At 33.0% G+C, this 20,186-nt stretch overlaps 5 protein-coding genes across 8 annotated transcripts; 3 read left to right on the top strand and 2 right to left on the bottom strand.

Annotated features, from left to right (window-relative positions):
- The first annotated feature begins 3,892 nt into the window (after positions 1-3,892).
- On the top strand, positions 3,893-7,188 carry LOC6567013 (sarcoplasmic calcium-binding protein, beta chain). 3 transcript variants are annotated; one of them, XM_032739717.1, is made up of 6 exons: positions 3,893-4,010; positions 4,111-4,198; positions 5,207-5,373; positions 5,635-5,715; positions 6,492-6,644; positions 6,708-7,188. In XM_032739717.1, the coding sequence occupies exons 2-6, from the start codon at positions 4,147-4,149 to the stop codon at positions 6,822-6,824; spliced, it is 570 nt and encodes a 189-aa protein (XP_032595608.1). In that variant the 5' UTR covers positions 3,893-4,010; positions 4,111-4,146; the 3' UTR covers positions 6,825-7,188. The 3 variants fall into 3 exon arrangements, with proteins under 3 accessions (XP_032595608.1, XP_032595607.1, XP_001992927.1); XM_032739716.1 differs by having other exon boundaries at positions 3,958-4,033; XM_001992891.3 differs by having other exon boundaries at positions 3,962-4,198.
- An 839-nt stretch (positions 7,189-8,027) lies between these two features.
- Positions 8,028-10,528, top strand: LOC6566973 (ATP-dependent RNA helicase me31b). The gene is made up of 6 exons (XM_001992890.3): positions 8,028-8,215; positions 8,280-8,377; positions 8,795-8,894; positions 9,035-9,413; positions 9,502-10,149; positions 10,234-10,528. The coding sequence occupies exons 2-6, from the start codon at positions 8,328-8,330 to the stop codon at positions 10,434-10,436; spliced, it is 1,380 nt and encodes a 459-aa protein (XP_001992926.3). The 5' UTR covers positions 8,028-8,215; positions 8,280-8,327; the 3' UTR covers positions 10,437-10,528.
- Positions 10,529-11,863: 1,335 nt separating this feature from the next.
- On the top strand, positions 11,864-14,157 carry LOC6566972. The gene is made up of 2 exons (XM_001992889.2): positions 11,864-12,129; positions 12,601-14,157. The coding sequence occupies exon 2, from the start codon at positions 12,630-12,632 to the stop codon at positions 13,677-13,679; it is 1,050 nt and encodes a 349-aa protein (XP_001992925.2). The 5' UTR covers positions 11,864-12,129; positions 12,601-12,629; the 3' UTR covers positions 13,680-14,157.
- On the bottom strand, positions 14,142-17,862 carry LOC6566971 (glutamate receptor ionotropic, kainate 2). Of its 2 annotated transcripts, XM_001992888.2 has the most exons (13): positions 17,721-17,862; positions 17,485-17,646; positions 17,170-17,409; positions 16,939-17,105; positions 16,584-16,820; positions 16,364-16,510; positions 16,051-16,254; positions 15,782-15,985; positions 15,594-15,698; positions 15,074-15,529; positions 14,801-15,002; positions 14,548-14,736; positions 14,142-14,482 (listed from the first exon to the last, which is right to left on the bottom strand). In XM_001992888.2, exons 1-13 carry the CDS (start codon positions 17,794-17,796, stop codon positions 14,190-14,192), a joined length of 2,682 nt encoding a protein of 893 aa, XP_001992924.2. In that variant the 5' UTR covers positions 17,797-17,862; the 3' UTR covers positions 14,142-14,189. The 2 variants fall into 2 exon arrangements, with proteins under 2 accessions (XP_001992924.2, XP_032595453.1); XM_032739562.1 differs by lacking the exon at positions 17,721-17,862 and having other exon boundaries at positions 17,481-17,622.
- Positions 17,863-18,445: 583 nt separating this feature from the next.
- Positions 18,446-19,923, bottom strand: LOC6566970 (FUN14 domain-containing protein 2). Its single transcript, XM_001992887.2, has 3 exons — positions 19,679-19,923; positions 18,800-18,995; positions 18,446-18,733 (listed from the first exon to the last, which is right to left on the bottom strand). The coding sequence occupies exons 1-3, from the start codon at positions 19,771-19,773 to the stop codon at positions 18,551-18,553; spliced, it is 474 nt and encodes a 157-aa protein (XP_001992923.1). The 5' UTR covers positions 19,774-19,923; the 3' UTR covers positions 18,446-18,550.
- Between the last annotated feature and the right edge of the window lie 263 nt (positions 19,924-20,186).

The raw sequence follows: 20,186 nt of genomic DNA, 5'->3' as shown, positions 1-20,186 counted from the left end.
AGGCGAGCGGCTTGTTATCGTTATTTTTTCAGTATGCCTTCAGCTTCCTTAGTTGTTGCTGTTGCTGCTGCTGTTGTTGTTGTTGTTATTGTTGTTGTTATTATTTTGCTTATACTCTTTTTCTTATTTTTCTTTGAGTTAACATGGCCATTATGTGTTTACGTGTGTGTTATATTTGAATGAAATATTCGAGGTGAGCTGCTTTTACTCAGAGGATCATTGACAGAACTCGCTTTAATTTCTTAGTCTCGCTCGTTCTCTCACTCTCCCTCTCCCTCTCCATCTCTATCTCTCTCGCTCTCTCTATCTCTCTCGCTCTTGGTTCATCTGCAACTTCATCTCCCTGTCTTTTGCGCGCGCTCGCTGACAAGCAAGCTGCCTACTGAGTTACACTCAAAGCGAATATGTTTCCATTTCTGGATGGAACAGGTGCAGGCACCAGGCACCCGGGTACACCAGCCACTTGGCCTACCTACAACTACTACTACTCCCATTCATAACTACTGGCGACGCTTAAATTGCGCTCAGAGTGTGTGTCTAGTCGAAAGATCCGGTTTCTTGAGCTTGAGTGAAAATGTGCTATAAGATTCTTTTCTTGACTGGTCAATGCTATCGGCGTCTCTTTCATTTCTTAAGGTGAACGGTGAACGTCTTAGACACGCCCCTTCCTATACCCTGTAATGAAAAGGCCTGCAAATATGTGTACATAATAATTGAATGTACATCATTTGAATATGAATATATGCATGAGAAACGTATCTTTATCTTAAATCAACAAAAAGTTTTTCAACTTGACCAGAATATTTTATTTAGTTACTTCAGTTGACGTTTTCTCAATTGAGAATATAGCTTCATCTTAAAGTTACATTTTGTAATTATTAAATTAATGTTTGTTCATATATTTATTTTATTATTTCCTATCTTAATATGAAAACCAATAAATCACAGAGTAATGTAAAAAGTGCAACTACAAAGTAGTCTTTTCGTAATTTGCACATTCAGAAAGGGGCAATTTGTGTTGAATATATTAATATTTACAACTCAGCTTAAATCGAACCCTAATTATAATCAGAATAATAATAATGCTTACCCGTATTAGAGATCAAACAACTTTTTAACTCTTGAGCTTTTATAAGAAAAGTATCTTTTTTTGAATTCTTATATATTTATGCATTTGAATACACTTTCAGAGGATATTATAATTTTATAGTGAAGTTTGGAAGGCATTGAAAGAGAAATCTCCAACTCTTATATATATATATATTTTTGATCAGCAATCCAAGTCGAGTGGATATAGTCATGTTCGTCCTTTTTTCTGTTTCTTTAATACGTAGTCCCTCAGATTTCAAATTACCTTGACTATAACAGCTTATTCTGCTATCAAGTTATCCTATCACTTCAAGTACGAGTTTTTGTATTACTAATAAATAATCAACATTTTGCTCCTATATCAGATAGTCCATTAGAAACCATCGTTTGTTATTTTAAATTATAGTATAATTTAAATATCGGCTGGTTGTCTACGCTCTGCAAGGGTATACAAACTTCGGCGTGCCTAAAAAGCCGTTCTTCCTTTTTGTTCTTTACTTAGTATTCGCCAGCAAAGTGCAATCAATTTCTTCACCGCCCCTTATTAAGGACTTGTAAGCTAAAAGTTGCACAGTAGCTTGTTGCGAATATTTTAATCGACCACGGATTGCAGTGTGCAGTGTTGTTGCTGTTGCTGGCAGGAGTTGTTGTTGTTAGCCCATTATATGTTAGTATACAGCACATTGAGGGTTGAGGATTGAGGAACCAAGCAGACTACCCTTCGGTGTTGAGGAATTTATTGTATAGTCAGGTGCAAATAATCTGTGGCAAAGATAAGACTCAAGCAGTTTGAAACGTCAGTTTTATCTTGCGCATCAGCGGGTGGTGCAACCGGACTGGCTTAACAGCTTGAGATGAAATTATTTCTTTACTTATTTAAATATTTATTTATGTTTTTATTTTACTTTAAGTATTAATTTTGAATTTTATCATTTGTATATTTTAATTTGTAAACTTTATTTTAAATTATATTCAAGATATTAAAAAAACCTTTAGTTAATTTTTTGTATGCTGTTCTTAGTCGGCATTTGATAAAATAAATTATATAAAAATAAAAATTCCTCATGTTCAAAGATTACTTCGACCTCTTTAACCGATCTAAGCTTCTCTCTCAAAGCTGAATTGTTATGCATCGATTTGAAGCAGAAGTAACTTTCAGACAACTTTAATAGACTACTACCAGACCTATACTTATGGATCGGTACAACAATAGTTGTAACAGGCTAAAGAGGCTTATCATTATATAAGTCACATCATTATTACAAAAAAAAAAAACAAATATCTTTCGCTCGCCGAAGATTTTATACCCTTGCAGGACGTAAAAACTGGCTCCGATGTTGAATATATTTTGTCCAACTGCTAAAAGCAATAACTCGAAAACAAATTATTTTTCATACAAGAACTTATCCTTCAGCCGATTGTTGATATAAAGCTAAGTAGTATAGAAACCCGATTCAGCTAGATCCGAAATATGTATTGTTTACAGCCAAAATACAGATTAATTTAAAGTTTCATCAAAATAACTTTATAGCTGACGGACTAGTTCTTATAGAAATTGAGAAATGAACGGACTTCTTAATATTCATTCTACTTGTGATGCTGATCAAGAATATGTATTCTTTATGGGTTCAAAGAAGTCTCCTTCAATGAGTTGCAAACTCTACGACAAAATTATTATACCCTCCAAGCCATAATAAACCATAACCCAACATATTTTTTGAGTCGGAACTTTTTAGACTTGAGCCAGTTTGTCTGATTGGTTGTAAGACGCTCAACGAGTCCGGAGGGTGTGGTAAAATATTAAACATTTGTTTTATTAATTATCATCGAGTGGAGTGGAGGTAAAGTTTACAATTTAGGGCACTCGTAACTATGACAGTAAATTAGTTATTTATTAATATTTGCATTAATATATATTTCCATCTTTATAATTTGCAATTAATATTAAACTCATTAATGCTATGAATAAATAAATATAGAGCATAGCAAGTGTAGTTCAATAAGAGATATATTTTATTTTAGCTTTTTTATATTTTTATGTTTATTATTTTATAGATAAATTGAAGCGGCAGGTTACAGGGTATGTTTTAATTGGTCACCCACAACTCGAACCCTTGCACATTTAATACCCAATCTCTCAAAATGGGTACAGAGGGAATAGCGAAATGTATAAATGTATATATACATATATAAAGTCAACAGATACACTCTCTACTCTATACTATCAATACTCTATCACTCTTAGTTGGCATTTGATATTTGTTTGAAATTTATGTTGGTATATGTATTATTATTGATTTTAAATTAAATATAGTCTGTATTATTATTGATATCAGTAAATAAATTTATATACTGTTTAAATGCTGATCAGCTTCAGAATATGCTTATGGAAACGTAACTCCATTTAAAACATGTTCTATATTTGATTAAGCTATTTAATATAGTCAAACAACAGCTGAACTCAAAATCGTAACGACCTCTTATGATTTGTGGATGCAGGGTATTTGGTAGCCGGGCCATTTCGTTACAGCATTCTTTGATGCTGTCGGTCTTAAAAGGTGAAAGATGAAATTTCGGTTGCCTGCAATACAAATAAGAAGAATGTAAATGAACATTTTGTGAAATGCTCTTTTACAATAGGTTATGCGTGCACTAAAAATATATTTTCGCGGACATATTCTTACCTTATTTTATTTCATTTCATTTATAATTTAGTATTTACATAAAAGTAAGTGTATATATAATATATATTATATATCTATTTGCATATAAATATATATATGTATAGATGCATATATAAATTGTGTATACATTTATTTATAGATAATGTTTAGATGCACTTATAAATTCAATTGAATGTTGCAAAGGAAATGCTCTCGTCAATAAAAACTTTAGTTAGTTTGAATTAAGCGAATCTTAAGGTAGTTTAGAATATTGCTATAAGGTGCTTGAATGAAAGTCATATATTAGTTCATAAGACCTGTCACTAAAGGACAACATTTGTTATTGTTTTCGTTCAAGAAATTTTATGCATAATAAACGAACAGTGATATTATAATGGCTTACTCTTGGGATAATCGAGTTGACTTCGTTGTGCGATATATGTATGGTAAGTAACTTAAACCAAAAACAAATGCACTACATATAAATGTGTCCTTCTCCCTATTACTAAACTATTACTACATATACAGATATTAGTAACTAGTAATACAAAATGGATTCATAAATATAAATTTTTTTTTTTGGTGATTAATAATTCATAAAAAAATTTTTGAAATAATGTAAATGTATTTAATATATGTATTAATGTTATGTTTTTTTTTTTTTATTGTGTAAACATGTTCCTGTTTATTCTATATCTAGTGACTATACCTAAAAACAAATAAACATGTCAATTACCAAATTTTAGTGGCAGGTGCACTCAATCTCTTTGAAGAATCTCTTGTTAATTAAAACATTATAATACGTTTAATTAAACTATAAATAGACATATTTAAACAAACATTAGTAGCTACGAGCTAAATGATTAAAAATAGATTTTTTTGGGGTTTGCAAAATGAAACGGGTCGTGAAATAAATAAAATTAGTACAGCTTTCAAGCAAAATAGAAAAAGGTGATCGCCTGTAAGGCAAAAGGAAACTTCAGGTTCTCATAAGGATTCAACTGGATGAAGGAATAAATGTGTTTTAATTATACAGACAATAGCAATGAGTTTATTTAAATAAATCGATCGATGGAATAGAAATTAAATACCAGTTTAGACCACTATGCCTCTAAAATCTGAAAGGACCTAGCACTGAGTGGTACTTATTGAGATTTTTTCTTGAGTCCTTAGGAATATTTTTCGGCTTACGCCTTTGAAAGCAAAGACCAAACAAAAATGATCTACAAGTAAATTAAAGGCTAATAAATAATTGTTAAGTCTTTTATAGTAAGCCAGAACCCCAGATGTAATACTTGAAACAATTATTTATAATACATTTTTTTTTAAGAACATTTTAACAGGGCTAGAGCATAGGGCCAGGCATAGGATATCTGCTATGCTTTCTTATTACTGTTTTATACTAAAGTCAATATATATTGATTTGAAATCCAACTTCTTGTATTCATTTTCAGATATCGACAACAATGGATTCTTGGACCAAAATGATTTCCTATGCATGGCAGTACGAGCTTGTGTCGTTGAGGGAAAGGGAGATTGCAGTCCCGCCCGTTTGGATGAGTATAAGAAACTGATGAAGAATTTGTGGGAAGAAATTTCCGCAATTGCTGATGATGATAAGGTGAAGTACAATAATTAATGCAAACATAATTCAATATAACAAAAATTTGGGCAATGTATAAATAACATACTCTTCCTATTGCTATATGGGACATAAGTCTGTTTTGTTTCTTATTTTTTTTTTATAAAAAAGATAATGAAAAGGATGTCGAATTTAGACTGCTCTCAAGCAGCTGTCATCGTTTTAAATTTATTTTTTACCCAACACACTTAATATGCGTACCTTTTGCGTTTTTCTAATCCAATTTATTTATTATTTTAGGACGGAAAGATTTCAAATCAGGAATTCAAGGATGCTGTTAAAAAAACATGCGTAGGAAAGAAATACGATGATTTTCCCCAGGTAAGAGATTAAAATACAACATTCAAAAACAATTTAAGCCATATATGGAAAATTAACAGAAAATAATATAGCATTAAAGTGACCAGTAAAGGATTTCAAAAGTAGTATCGAATAATGATTTCCATTGTTCAGACTGATTTAAGTATAGTATAAAAGCAGATCTTCTAAAATGCAGAAAAAAATGTAAATCAAAGAGCATAATTTAGTAGTTTGTGCTTAAATTTGTAATATATTGTATTTCTTTTCATGAGAAAATTGAAAGACTCTATGTTTCTCTCCCTCTCTCTCTCTCTCTCGCTTTCTCTTTTCCTTGTTGCCTAGCAACCAAAAGACCACCGGATTTGTATACATAAATATATTCTACAAGAATTCTAACATACATACAAAGGGAAAATTTAAATTTTCATTCAAAGTAAAATATTTCATTATACATTATTTTGGGCAATTAAACTATTAAATATTTAAATTAAAATTAAGTTCGAATCAACGACATTCACTGATAGAACCAATTTTGAATTATTAAAATTATTTAGGGTTTAAAAATATAACATTGACAAACACTTTTTATGTTTTTTTTTGCAATTTTCTTTTGCAACGATCTCTTTGCAAAATTTAAAATGATAGATTAATAAATTTCTCAAATACTCCTCGGCTATGCTAAGTGTAAATAAATCAGTACTTTAACTATATTTTTAATTGTGCATTGAATTCTTTTGACTTTTAGCTCCAAGCTTTAGAGAATTGTTAATAACTATGCATTGTTTTTATATTTTAAGGCCATGCGTGCATTCATTGAATCCAACTTTAAGCTGCTTGATATTGATAATGATGGCGTTGTGGGAATTAACGAATACCGTTACAACTGCATTTCCCGTATTGCCATTGATGACATTACTCCACTGGACAAAGCGTTTGAGACTTTATTGAATGTAAATGATGAATTAACCTGAAGCACTGTGCAAATTATATATGGTTTTTCGCACTATTTGCAGGATGACGATAAAAAGCGTGGTGGACTTTCGCTTGATCGCTATAAAGAGCTCTATGGCCAATTTTTGGGAAATACAGCTGATAACCATCCAGCGGTTAATCTCTTTGGTCCTTTATAACTATTTACTTTATTATTGTCTTCGCTGTTGTTCAACTACTATTTTTTTAAGTTTAATATGTAATTACTATGACTATAAATTAACTAGGTTTAATGCATTCATATCATTTGTGTAGAATCGTCAGATGAACAGTTCGTTAACTTTAAAGGATTTTATAGTTAGAATAGAAATTTGCTCTCCGAAGCTAACCTCAGCATAAAATGTTGATTTTCTCTCAGATGAAAGCTCTAACAGATTGTTTCTCTCTCCTAATATTGTAACATTTAATCAAATTGTTATTATGTTATGTTTATTTAGAAAAACCGTTTTTGTGTAAAATCAAAATAAACTAAGCGAAATGCGTAAATACAATTTCAGTCTGAAATATCTCACATTTATTGGGCAGCTAAATAAAATCTATTGCTCTTGACGATAGCGATAGCTTCATGCGAATATTTTGTTTTGGTTCCACATGTTCCTGCCAACAAAAATCTGCAAATTGCAACTTTCAATTGTAACAACTCTGCGGCGATAAGTTGGCAGCTCGCTTCTTATTCCAGATTTGTACGTCGAACAGCAAACATTATGTAGCAATAAAAATTTAAAGAAACATAAGTGCTGATGAACTTTTTTGCAATGTTCGTTGTTCAATTGCATTGTAAAGGTAGCTGAAAGCTCAAACATCTAATTATAATTTTGGGATATAACAAACAGTGAGTAATTGGTACGATTTGTGTTCAACGTTTTTTATATTTGACTTAAATTTATATTTATAGCTTGAAGACTTTATTAATTGTTCTTAACCATTACAAGTTACACTGTTATGTTAATAATATACATTTTAGATTATATATCTAAATATTCAGAAAAATTGTATAATATAAACAAAATTAGTACTGAGAGAATTAACACAAACATTTCGAATATGCGAGCGAAGGTTTCGTTTGGTTCAATTTCCCAAAACGTTCCACTATCGTATAGCATGGAGACGCGTTTGTCAGTAAAAAGTACTAAAAACGGCAAGCAAATATCGGCAAACAATTAAAGTATACGAATTAAGCTCTTAATTTACCTATAATAGCAAACAATTATATTATTTGAATTCAAATTTAATTTTAATTAAAATTTTTGTTTGCATTGTATATAGAAAATATATCGAATGCATTCAATAGTGCTCCCATCACTAGTGAGTGTGCACTTTTTTTCCGAGTGATTGTTTTCGTGTGATTGGTACTATTGATACCAAGTTGTAAGGCTGTAAAGGTTTCTATCGCTCGTTAGGTTGTATTTGTGATATTAATAAGCCGTTAAGATAAACTCATTTTGATACGCTCCTTGATCTATTCGGAGTAGCCTGAAATTGTAAAAGTGAAAATCAAGAAGTAATACATATATTTTTTAGCATAACAAAAGTAAGACATTTAAATACACACACACCGATTATCGTTATAAAATAAATCAATCTCGCATTTTCAGATCGTGACACATACACACAAATTCATATATATAAATTAAACCGCCAGGATGATGACAGAGAAAATTGTACCCGGTCATTCAAGTCTGGTCAACAAGGGGTTTGTACTTTCAATATATTTATTCATTTACATACGTTTTATAATCCAAAAGAAATTTGGCTTCATCAAATGTACATACTTGTGTATGTATGTACATGCACTTATATGTAAATATACCTCTTATTTATATGTGTGTGTAAAGGTCTCGTTTGGCGGCTTTTGCCAAAAAAAAAAATGAAAATCGAAAATGTTGCCCTGTAGGCTTTAAGGGAATGTTAAGCACGTTTTGTTGAGTTTTCATTTGTTAATTAAAAAGATAACACTAAATCAGCCGATTTATATAAAAAAAAAAACAGATACATCAAACAAATGTCTCACAAAATTTATAATTTAACTACAAATTAACACGTGTATATTTATTTAAGTGTATACAAGTAAGTGTAATAAATTAGGGAATTTCTCACTTCGTATTTTCAGAATTTTGAATGATCATCAAATTGCCAATAACTTAAGTGATGATATGGGATGGAAATCCAAACTGAAGCTTCCCCCAAAGGACAATCGATTCAAAACGACAGTAAGTTCAAATTTCCATTAATTTTTTACCATTTACGATAATGTTTTTATATATTAAAAAGTATGGGAAATCTAAGTGAGTTCATTATTAAATTGTACATACATATATATATATATATATGTATATGTTTGTTATTTTAGGATGTGACTGATACGCGTGGCAACGAATTTGAAGAGTTTTGTCTGAAGCGTGAACTGCTCATGGGTATTTTCGAGAAGGGTTGGGAACGACCATCGCCGATCCAAGAAGCTGCTATTCCAATTGCCTTAAGTGGAAAAGATGTATTGGCCCGTGCAAAAAATGGCACAGGCAAAACCGGAGCATATTGCATTCCAGTTTTGGAGCAAATTGACCCAACTAAAGACTATATCCAAGCCTTGGTGATGGTCCCCACTCGAGAATTGGCACTGCAAACCTCACAGATATGCATCGAACTGGCCAAGCATCTGGATATCCGAGTTATGGTTACGACAGGCGGTACAATTCTAAAGGATGACATTCTTCGTATATATCAAAAAGGTATTTATCATATTTGTTTTGCTTACACATTTAACTGCTACTGTTCTCGAATTGCATTGTTTGATATTTGTAATGTGTTTGATTTCAGTACAATTAATTATTGCGACTCCGGGTCGAATTTTGGATTTAATGGATAAGAAAGTTGCTGATATGTCGCATTGCAAAATATTAGTTTTGGATGAAGCCGATAAGCTGCTCTCGTTAGATTTTCAAGGCATGCTGGATCATGTTATATTAAAATTGCCCAAAGATCCACAGATATTGCTGTTTTCGGCCACATTTCCATTAACGGTTAAAAACTTTATGGAGAAGCATTTGCGTGAACCCTACGAGATCAATCTGATGGAAGAGCTAACACTGAAAGGTGTCACCCAATACTATGCATTTGTACAAGAACGCCAGAAAGTTCACTGCTTAAATACATTATTTTCCAAATTGCAAATAAATCAATCAATCATATTTTGCAATTCGACGCAACGTGTCGAACTCCTTGCGAAAAAGATAACGGAGCTGGGCTATTGCTGTTATTATATTCACGCTAAAATGGCCCAGGCGCACAGGAATCGAGTGTTTCACGATTTTCGGCAAGGCCTCTGCCGAAATTTGGTCTGCTCCGATTTGTTTACCCGTGGCATCGATGTACAAGCTGTGAATGTCGTCATCAATTTTGATTTCCCTCGAATGGCTGAAACATATTTACATCGAATCGGTCGTTCTGGTCGATTTGGACACTTAGGTAAGTCAATCTGCTCTAACATCTGTATTTCAGTTTACAATTTCCACTTTGTGTTCAAAAAAAACTATATATACCATTTTTCAGGTATTGCTATAAATTTAATAACCTACGAGGATCGGTTTGATCTGCATCGCATTGAAAAGGAATTGGGAACGGAAATTAAACCCATACCGAAAGTAATTGATCCAGCACTGTATGTGGCAAATGTTAGTGGCTCCTCAGGCGACACATGCAACAATAGTGATCTTAATAATTCAACAAATGAAGAAGGCAATGTTAGTAAATAGAAAATTACAAATTGATTTTAAAAAAAGTAATAAGTTTTGAATTATCATCTAAAACAATGGAAACAATAAACGAAATCTAATATTGCAGTACATTTTATAGTGAATTTAGTTATTTTTGTATATTTTTATTTGTATAACCCACGCACACTGGATCACATCGAAATATATTTGGCATAAATTCCAAAAATATAGTTACTTCAATGTCATATTTGGACAAATAAATCTGTGACAATCGTTTAGTTAGTTCTTTTATGAAATACTTCGTTTACCACAATAATCCTGACCAAACTACTTATACGTGTTCTTCTGTCTCTTATATTTGTACAAAAAGGATGAGTTCCTGTATGATAAAACTTGGACGACAATAATTCATTTCAAAATAATTCAATCAAAATGGGTTAATAGCACCAAGCAATTTTTAGCTTAAAATGACTGCTTGCTGTTGTATAATTTGGTAAATATGACAATATAATTGTTTCACTTGCGACCCAAATGATCTTGATGTAAGTTTTGCAGTTGATTAGTACTGTGTCACGTCATATCTTTAATTTTCTAGTTTTTATTGCAATGGATTTACAAACCAAATGTTGTCTCGAGCTCTCAGATCTATTCACACAGATAGATAGTCTGAGAATTATGTATATATACCTTATGACGTAGTAGATGCTTTCTTCTACCTGTTACATGCTTTTTCAAAAATTTACTAGTTATTTGTAATGGCCTAGGACATAATAAAATTGGGAATCTGTGATCAATGGTCTATCATACTTCATGGTAAAATTTTCAATAAATCTAAATCATTTTTCAAAAGCAGGTATCTAGGCTACAAAATTAGAAGCACGATTTTTGGTAGCACATCATGTTATATATCGTGGGGATTAGTACAAATTGTCATGAAAAAAATCAATTCTTTATGGCCATGATCTTGACTTATTTCTGTATTTAAATTTCGAAACAACATTTTTGACAATGCTCAAAAGCTATGTTCCCCTTGATTTGGTCTCTGATTTATTTCTTTAGTTAAATTGTGAACCACAAAGTTCGATCAATATTATTGAATTTCTCTGATTTATTTCTGTATTGAAAATAAGATAGATAATTTTTGATAAAAATTCCTGAAACATTATTCTTCTTCACTTGATATCTGATGTATTTCTGTATTAAAATTTTGAAAGAACATTTTCGATCAGCGTTCCTGAAACACACAATTTTTGGGATATTATTCCCGATACGTTATACTTTCTCAAGGAATAACAACAGTCCAAAACTATGAAAAGTGATGCGATGATTTTCATATATGTGTACATGCCGTATATACATACGTACATACGGCTAAAGGTGTATCCGATTTTCCAAGTACTACTGCGCATGATCCAGCACCAATACTGATGTAAAGAAAACAAGGGTATTAAAAACAGGAATAGAAAAGGGGATGTGTGTAGTAAAAGTAATAGACGAAAGAAACTTGAATTGCATTAACAAATAATTATCAAAAAAAAAAAACAATTTAAATATTAAATGCATAACTAAGCTATGCAGAATATTGAATAAATATCAAATTGAATAAGAGCTGAGCGAATTCAATTAAATAACGCCTTCAAGGATATTGATGTGTACATAAGTATTTGCACAAATTCAATGTGCACAAACCGAAAAAGTTTATCAGCTCTAAGTTGAGTGTTCAACAATATATGTAAGTGTGAATATGAAATAATATATAGATAATAGATATTTGCGTATGTATCTATATGCATTAATTATAGATATAAAAAACTAACAATGTATAACTGTTGCTCTACAATTATAACATTTTCTAACCAAAGTATGAAGTATGAGTGCTTTCTCAGCGCCATGTATACACTTTTTATACCTATGCAGGGAGTATTATTACTTAGTCGTAGGATGTGCAACGCATTGAACCCATAAAATATATTTGTTCTTGATCTGCATCGCTGCCGAGTCGATATGGCCATGTCCGTCTGTCTGTTTTACATACATACATATTTTAAAATCTTTATTAAAAAGCAGGGGAATATAATCTTCGGCGTGCCCAAGATAGTCGTTCTATCTTATTTGATTTGAACTAAGTATTCTCACATTTGCATACTGGTAATATTAAATACAACTAAATAAATATATATATATATATATTATTCATTCACAGATTGAATGACGTAGCTTCTCATTAGCATCATGATATATCCACGACTATCTTACAGGCTGATTGCGCTTATGGCTCTCTATATGCTGTTAATATTGGCAGTTGTGGGTGCAATTTTTATGATATTCCCAATAAATGGCAATGAAATCACATTTCTCTTCAAAACCGATATGGCGAGTAAGCATTTAAATAATGCACCAAACTGGAAATATCACAAGTACCCCGAACATATTCACAATGGTACTAAAATACCCATTGTACCAACCAAAAACTACTTGCTAAATAATTCAGTCACCGATGAATTGGATCAACAGCAGCATATTTATATTGATGATTTTTATACTCCGAATTCAAAGCCAAAGCCCATATATGGTTCATCAGACTCTAGCAGTGCTAATGCCAAAGAGAGTGAGGATAAATCCGATTTTCCTCCTGCTATTGAAAAGCAATTGACTCAAACTAATGTGAATCGGCAAAGGGCTCAAAAAGTTGACCGAGCCAACGAGTGGAACTTTGATTATTTTGTTAAGAAACCAACTAGAGTACATTTTGATGATGATAGCGATGAAAATAAATCGTTGCAACAAAATGATAATTTTGCCAGTGGCAGTGGCGAAGGATCTTCACAATTCGATGCATACAACAAAGACAACAACAACAACAATGGGAACGATGTCCTGGATTCGGAGACTCAAGAGTTCATAAAGCGCATCAGTCGCAAATGGCTGTCTAAGAAATCCAATAACACCATTTCACGGGCCAGGCAAAATGTTCTAAGAAAAAAATATCAAATGAAAATTCGAAAATATGAAGAAGCAACCAGCAATCGACCGGTAAAACTACCAACGCCATATCCATCCTTACAGCTAAGCAGGCTGCCCACTCTACCCACATTGCCGGAGAACGGTGCCAAGTGGCAGAGGCAGATAGTATCACCATTTTGGAAAACGAATCAGATCCGAACCAGACGCATCATTGCCAACGAAAAGAAGAGTGCCGAACGCTCCCGACAACTATTATTGTGCACCAAGGGCACGTTGGGTGGCGGCGAGCTTTGTCGAATGCTCTTTAAGGAAACCTAACTTTTAGTATTAACGAATTAATTAAAAACTAAAATAAACAATAGCTTATTATATTTCAACTAGACATATTCAGGTTTGTTTCGAATTCGGACTCCGTCTGAGATTTGCCCAAATGGAATTGATTGCTGTTCTGAACATTTTTTAAAAGTTGCCAAATTAAACAGAAAGAATCAAATAAAATATTCATAAACACATTTTTGCAATAGTCTTTAACTTATAGAGAAATAATGTATTGAATATACAATATATTCTTTTTTACATTCTCAACACACAACGACTCTTTCTTAACTCGGTTTTGCATTCGAAATGAAAAGATTACAGATTCGAAATCATTATATGAATTCGGAACAAACCTGATTGTATTATATATAAATGTATGTATGTAGTAGGCGGATGTGTTTCGACGTTGGCAGGCCAAGGCGAATTAGTCATAGAAGTTAACACTAAAACACATGAATAAAATATATATCAAACGATAGCTTTTAATCCTTTATTGTCGCAATACAATTCTCAATTCTCTTGGCACTCGCTGCAACATCTGCTTAGCTCCGGACGTTGTCGTTCATTGGTGCACCACAATGCAAACCGCAGCTCCTCAAACATTTCCACCCAGAATGAGCGTGCCGGTGGCAAATACGATACATCCTTGTCGGCTTGAGTATTAATCAAATGATTTGGATTTCTGCAATCGCAGTGATTGATACGCATTGTCTTCGCCTGTTGCCGAAAGTTGAACAAAAACTCGAAGAAGGCCACAATGAAGGCAACCAAAATACCCGTTATTAACACAACAAATACGCCACCTGCAATAGCACACGCACATATAATTATCGACTATATATATATATATCTATATGTAATACTTTACCTATACTTTCCAGACCCAAGGCATTTGCTTTCGAGTGCTTATTGCTGCTGATCCGTGTACAGGTTTCATCCGTATTCTTCCACCATTTATCGTATAACATTTGAATATCGCCCTTCTCCTGCAGCTCCAATATGGCCAACGATATCTTGTCCCGCCATGGCGAACCCTTTGGCGTGGCAATGCCATATCCTTAAAATTGCATTTTAAATGAAGTAAACAATAATATATATTATACTTCTGATCCTAGTAATACCTTTAGTATCTAATAAGCCGCCAATTTGTGTTAAATTGCAATCACGTTGAACAGTATAGTCAAGCATTGTTGACTCCATTAGGAAGGCATAGTTTCCCTGGTTGACACGTCTAATGCCATCCTCATAGGTCGATGTAAATGACTGCGGTCTCTTATTGTCCATAATTCTCCACATTTTCTTGTAAGTTTCTATCATGGAGTCCTAATCACAATACAACAAAACAAAAATCAAATATAAAATCTGGTAAACATCAAAAATATATATATATATACCCGAAAGAAGGTCATTGTCGATCCACTATCCAAGGTGCCATAAGAGATTTCCGTTTGGCTGGCCAAATCTTCAGCATTTTCAATGGGATTAATCATGCGTTCGACAGTTAAAAATGCGGCCAAATTCGCCGTATACGATGCAACAATAATGAGAGAAAAAAATCCCCAAATACTGCTAATAATTCGTGTGGACACAGCCCTTGGATATATATCCGATCCTTGTTGCATTAGCGTCGCAAGAGTAAACCAAAAACTGTCCGATATTGTGAATTGATTGCTTATCGTCACGTGCTCCACATCACACGGATGAATACTCCTCCATTCGATCGGCGATAATTTGGCCACTATATATATGGTAATCGATACGAGTAAATATGCCGCTAGTACGTAAATCCATATTTCAATCGCCAGTGGATTCATGAATGAAAATAGTCGAGTTGGTTCCGTTGTTGGCACCTGAAAAATCAATTTAAATATACTTGAAAATTGTTTGGCAGAAACAGCTTAATGCCAAACACACCTTAAATAATATGCTAATGCCCAGATTCATGAATGGTTTAGTGAAATCTATAACACTCTCTCTCGCATAGGTTATTGTCATAGATCCAACGGCCAAGTCTGCTTTCTGCAATTTATCACAATAATAATAATGAGATGAGTGTTCAGATCAGACTGGAAAATTTCAAAGATACTTTTAATGATACAAACATATTTCATTAGCTGAGCAACCATTCCATTCCATTGACCTGTTTCTGGATCTTTGGCACCATACTTTCTATCTGGCACTAAATCCAATATATAGTCGAATCCCACCTCATGCGATATGGTTTCCAATATATCCACACAGAAGCCATAAAAGCGTTCATTTCCCGTATAATTTTTGCCATAACGCATCATTACGTATGGAGTTTCCTAAAATTCAAGAGTTACTTCAAATAAAAACATAATCGCAATATGTTGACATATAAAAGACAGACCAGTATTGTGATTACAACTAAAGTCACATTCATGGAACCAGAATCAAAGAATAATGATGGCTCCGTTATATTCAGATGATCTTGAGGTGTCCATTCTCCGACTTTGACAATCGAGTGTTGTTTTAGTTTGATCAAGTCGAGCTTAAATTGAACTCTTTGCCCTTCTTTAAATTGTATAGGTCCAGTTAATCCTTTCCATTCAACCTAATTTAGGCAATCAAATAAGAGATTTAGTAATTTTCAGAACTATATTATAATGCCTTCAGCAAGGGTTTGCAATGATGTATAAATACTAAAAAATTTCTAAAAATACCGCATTTATATAGTTGATCAGACTCAGGCCGCCATTCCATGGGATTTCATCGTTGCAGGTCAAGTTGGTTAGATGAATCAAGGGATATATTGATTGCAGACCAATGGCAAATACATATACCGAGTCAAACATCAAAGCGGCCTCTGTCTAATAATGGGTTTATAGGGGAAAACATTTAAAAAAAATACGAGTACAATAATAAGAATGACTTGCTATTTACCTCAATGCTAACGGATTTCTTTAAGCTATATATGGATTGGTTTCGGTTCAAAATCAGACGATCATAGGATTCAATATCCTTTAGAATTTCCTTAACGGCTACATCGCCCAAATCCACAAGACGGAATGATGTTATATTCACAAAGTTGTATTTAAAATCTTCCAGATCGAATGTTTCCAAATCGAAGCTGGTGAACAAATAATGGTATTTATACTCATTCATTTGTTGCTGAAGAATCTGTATGAACGCAAAGAAAAACATACTCATAATATTAACTGAAAGATAACCTGTGTCTGATATTAAATTATTTTACAATTTTTAGGTTTTATATTTGGTGAATTTAAATCGAGCTCACATTTTTTAGTAGAACTGAAATTCCAGCCGAGTTCGTGTCAATTAAGATATTGTGAATTTCTTTATTTTTAAACTCATTTAGTACGGATAGGTAGGATAATGGCGCTACTTGTCGTATATGCACTTCAGCCTGAATTGAGCGTGAAAATTGATTCAATGTCAATATGCCTGCAATAAACGAATTTAAGCTTTCCTGTAACACTATCTTATTATATACAAATCGGATACATACCATGATCTTTTTCATATAGAATGCCAAACCTTGTCCAGTTTAGATATTGTATAACATCGATGAATGCACGATTTATGTACTGCTGCGATGGGTGAACATTTATTGAGAATTCTTGAGTGGATCGACCGATTCCTATATCTGGTATATCGAGATCATCGCATATGGAATTAATGTGGGTGGCCAAAACCGAGTCGGTTGGACTAAATATTGCCTGAGCACCGCCTTCGATTAGACTGCACACTATTCCATATATATATATTAAAAATAAACATTTATAAACATCTCAAGTAATTTCTATTGACGATACACACCTACCTTTTTGGACCGCCTGAAAAGAATCGCTGTCCATATATTTGATGTGGTGAACCAGGTCTGCATCGGGTAAAAGACTTTTGTCTTGATTCAGTCGATGAACGGCATATTGAAAGGCAACTTCCGGGTTGCTCTGCTGTTCAGATGCCCTTGGAAAAAGTGCGCCTTCCAGTTACAGTTACAGGCATTTATTACATATATGTATTTACTAGTAAAATTATTTATAAGTAGATACCCACCTACTTTAATAACCGAAGTTGACGTCACTTGAGCACAAAGCTTAAAAATAAATAGAATGTTTATCACTGATGTCATTTTATCTAATATTTAACTATTTGTGTTTAACTCGCCAGCACAGTAAATTCAATTGCACTCTTGTCGAAAATGACAAAAAGAACCCAAAGAAATGCAGTGGCAAAACAGAAGGCAACGTTGACAAACATATACACATACATTATCTATGCACATATATATCCATGGTACAATGCAGGTAAAATGTGCGATTACCATCAGTATTACAATTTGTAAACGTTGGCAAATTCTGAGCATAAAATGATTATACGAAAATTATATTCGACGCCGAAGATTAAATACCTTGTTAAACAGATCTCGATTAAAAAATAACAGGAAAGAATGCTCTAGTCGAGAGAGCTCGACTAGGAGATACCCTGAACCGAAGTCTTTACAGAAAAATGCTTACGCTGTGTAATTTGCTAAATATTCAATTACGATTTTTAACGTGCTTGGGAGAATCGCATTCTCGATTAGAAAGATACGGTATGCCAAGACAACAAAAAACTTTGGCTTCTTAAACTTACACATTAGATATAGATATATTTTTTGTAAAACATTCTCGATGTAAAATATATCAGGCGTAGCAAAAATGCAGGCTTGTTTACCGATTGTAGTAACATCAATTGCTAATCAAAAATAAGCTGCCGACGATAGAATGTTGCGGTACATGTATAATATGAAATCGGTTTAAGCATATGATTTATTTGCTTTATGAGAACCGAAACGAATTTGCATTTGCCTTAGTTAACACATAATACATTATTTAAATATTTAATTATCCAGATGCAATGCCCAAGGCAATTCCTCCAACGAATGCGGTTAAAAATATATGAAGATCATTGATTTTTGGCCCATCTTCGTCTCCAATATATTTGGCGTACCATTTCTTCACTTTATTTGATTTGCCTTTGAGTGTATTCTCAACTCGGTCCAGTTTGCGATCCACATATCTTTCCGTCTGAAGATGTACATATTTAATGTTACTCAGAATTGATGTATTTAAGCAAAATTATTTCAAAATTACCTTATCTAACCAATTTTGATCTCTGCCTGATATTGATTCCTCAACCTTATCAGCTAGTTTGTCAACACCTTTAGTTAACTTCGGCCAGTCGACTTTAATGAATCCTTCCTGGTGTGCAATTTCTATTAAGATAATACTTCCGCCAATAGCAAAGGCCGCGAACTTTCCAAATTTCATTGTTGTGTACCCAGTCGCCCTATGAAAAATACAATATAAGTAAATAGTCAAAAATATAAATGTTTTCAAAAACATAATCGGAAAACCGAAACATTCAATATTCAATTTGAATTAATTGTCTTCGGGATGCCGATGACGATAGACATATAAATAGACATGTTCCAAGGGTACATAGAAACAGGCGGAGGCCAACAACAACAGACTACTTCAACTCAACTTATCGAAAACTTGTAAATATGTATGTCTTAATTTTGGGGGTCGGAGTTAGCTATCCTCAAATGTTTTACGCGTTACATGTCGTAATAGAGTGATGTTACCCTCTACCGATGCGTAGTAAAATGTGACGTAAAATAAAACCAGTGCAAAACATAACGAGTGAATCATAAGAATCTTTTTTTTTCTCAATTCTATGGGTGTTTAAAAGAAGCGCTCATACGTAATGCGTATATTTAAGTGTTGCATAACAAAAACTGAAGCAAAATAATAAAAATGATCAGAATTACGCATTTTTGAGTTGCATTGTCTGTTATTACACATTTTTCTTACAATTTTGGTTTGCATCGCACGTACATATGTGTGTGTGTGTGTATGTGAGCATACATTGTTGCCTTAACAAGACAATAGGTAAAAAATAATATACGCATTATCAAATGCATAAATATTGAGTGTATTCAAATTGTGTAGATTTTGTTATACACATACCATCCTGATGATACACCTATCAGCAGCTGCGAGTAAGCTGAACGGGTGCTTATATCGCCAAGCACTCCTTTTAAAAACTTTGATGCTCCTTCCATCGCCGTATCGCTGTCAGTTCTTTGTTAGATAATACGTTTTTATTCGCCGTTCAAGTTAAGATTAATTTAATTTAACCTAAGAGAACTTCAATTCAGTTTTTAGAGATTCGCAATACTGAAGCTGCTGTTCTAAACAAAAACAAGAGGCCGACTGCAAAGTCTAGAAATAAATGTTTTATGATGTCACCGTTACAGCGGTAACTGCTACTTTTTTTTAGATACCAACGAAAACTATCGGAACGCTAAAAATCATTTCGATTACGGATACATTTTTGGGATTGCCATCCAGCAATTTCGCTTATTCTTATTTAGGGTTTCCTATTATACTTTTGAAAACAAAAAAAAACATAACAGAAAAAACATTAAGCACAAAGGGATTAGAACGATGCGCTTCAAGCCTCTTTATTTTTAGA

This window comes from Drosophila grimshawi, unplaced genomic scaffold (genome assembly GCF_018153295.1).
Source record: "Drosophila grimshawi isolate 15287-2541.00 unplaced genomic scaffold, ASM1815329v1 contig_1377, whole genome shotgun sequence".
In the NCBI taxonomy this organism is placed as follows: Eukaryota; Metazoa; Arthropoda; class Insecta; order Diptera; family Drosophilidae; genus Drosophila; species Drosophila grimshawi.
The sequence above is the reverse complement of the archived record's forward strand: the minus strand, read 5'-3'. Positions and strand labels throughout refer to the sequence as shown.

Coding starts and splice junctions, on each gene's coding strand:
- LOC6567013 (XM_032739717.1), top strand. CDS start 4,147: ATGGCTTACTCTTGGGATAATCGAGTTGACTTCGTTGTGCGATATATG. Junction 4,199..5,206: donor CGTTGTGCGATATATGTATG/GTAAGTAACTTA, acceptor ATTCATTTTCAG/ATATCGACAACAATGGATTC. Junction 5,716..6,491: donor AATACGATGATTTTCCCCAG/GTAAGAGATTAA, acceptor TTATATTTTAAG/GCCATGCGTGCATTCATTGA.
- LOC6566973 (XM_001992890.3), top strand. CDS start 8,328: ATGATGACAGAGAAAATTGTACCCGGTCATTCAAGTCTGGTCAACAAG. Junction 9,414..9,501: donor TCTTCGTATATATCAAAAAG/GTATTTATCATA, acceptor GTTTGATTTCAG/TACAATTAATTATTGCGACT. Junction 10,150..10,233: donor TGGTCGATTTGGACACTTAG/GTAAGTCAATCT, acceptor ACCATTTTTCAG/GTATTGCTATAAATTTAATA.
- LOC6566972 (XM_001992889.2), top strand. CDS start 12,630: ATGATATATCCACGACTATCTTACAGGCTGATTGCGCTTATGGCTCTC.
- LOC6566971 (XM_001992888.2), bottom strand. CDS start 17,796: ATGACATCAGTGATAAACATTCTATTTATTTTTAAGCTTTGTGCTCAA. Junction 16,255..16,363: donor TGATCAACTATATAAATGCG/GTATTTTTAGAA, acceptor TGCCTAAATTAG/GTTGAATGGAAAGGATTAAC. Junction 15,699..15,781: donor TTGCTCAGCTAATGAAATAT/GTTTGTATCATT, acceptor GATAAATTGCAG/AAAGCAGACTTGGCCGTTGG.
- LOC6566970 (XM_001992887.2), bottom strand. CDS start 19,773: ATGGAAGGAGCATCAAAGTTTTTAAAAGGAGTGCTTGGCGATATAAGC. Junction 18,996..19,678: donor ATAGGTGTATCATCAGGATG/GTATGTGTATAA, acceptor TATTTTTCATAG/GGCGACTGGGTACACAACAA. Junction 18,734..18,799: donor ATCAAAATTGGTTAGATAAG/GTAATTTTGAAA, acceptor GTACATCTTCAG/ACGGAAAGATATGTGGATCG.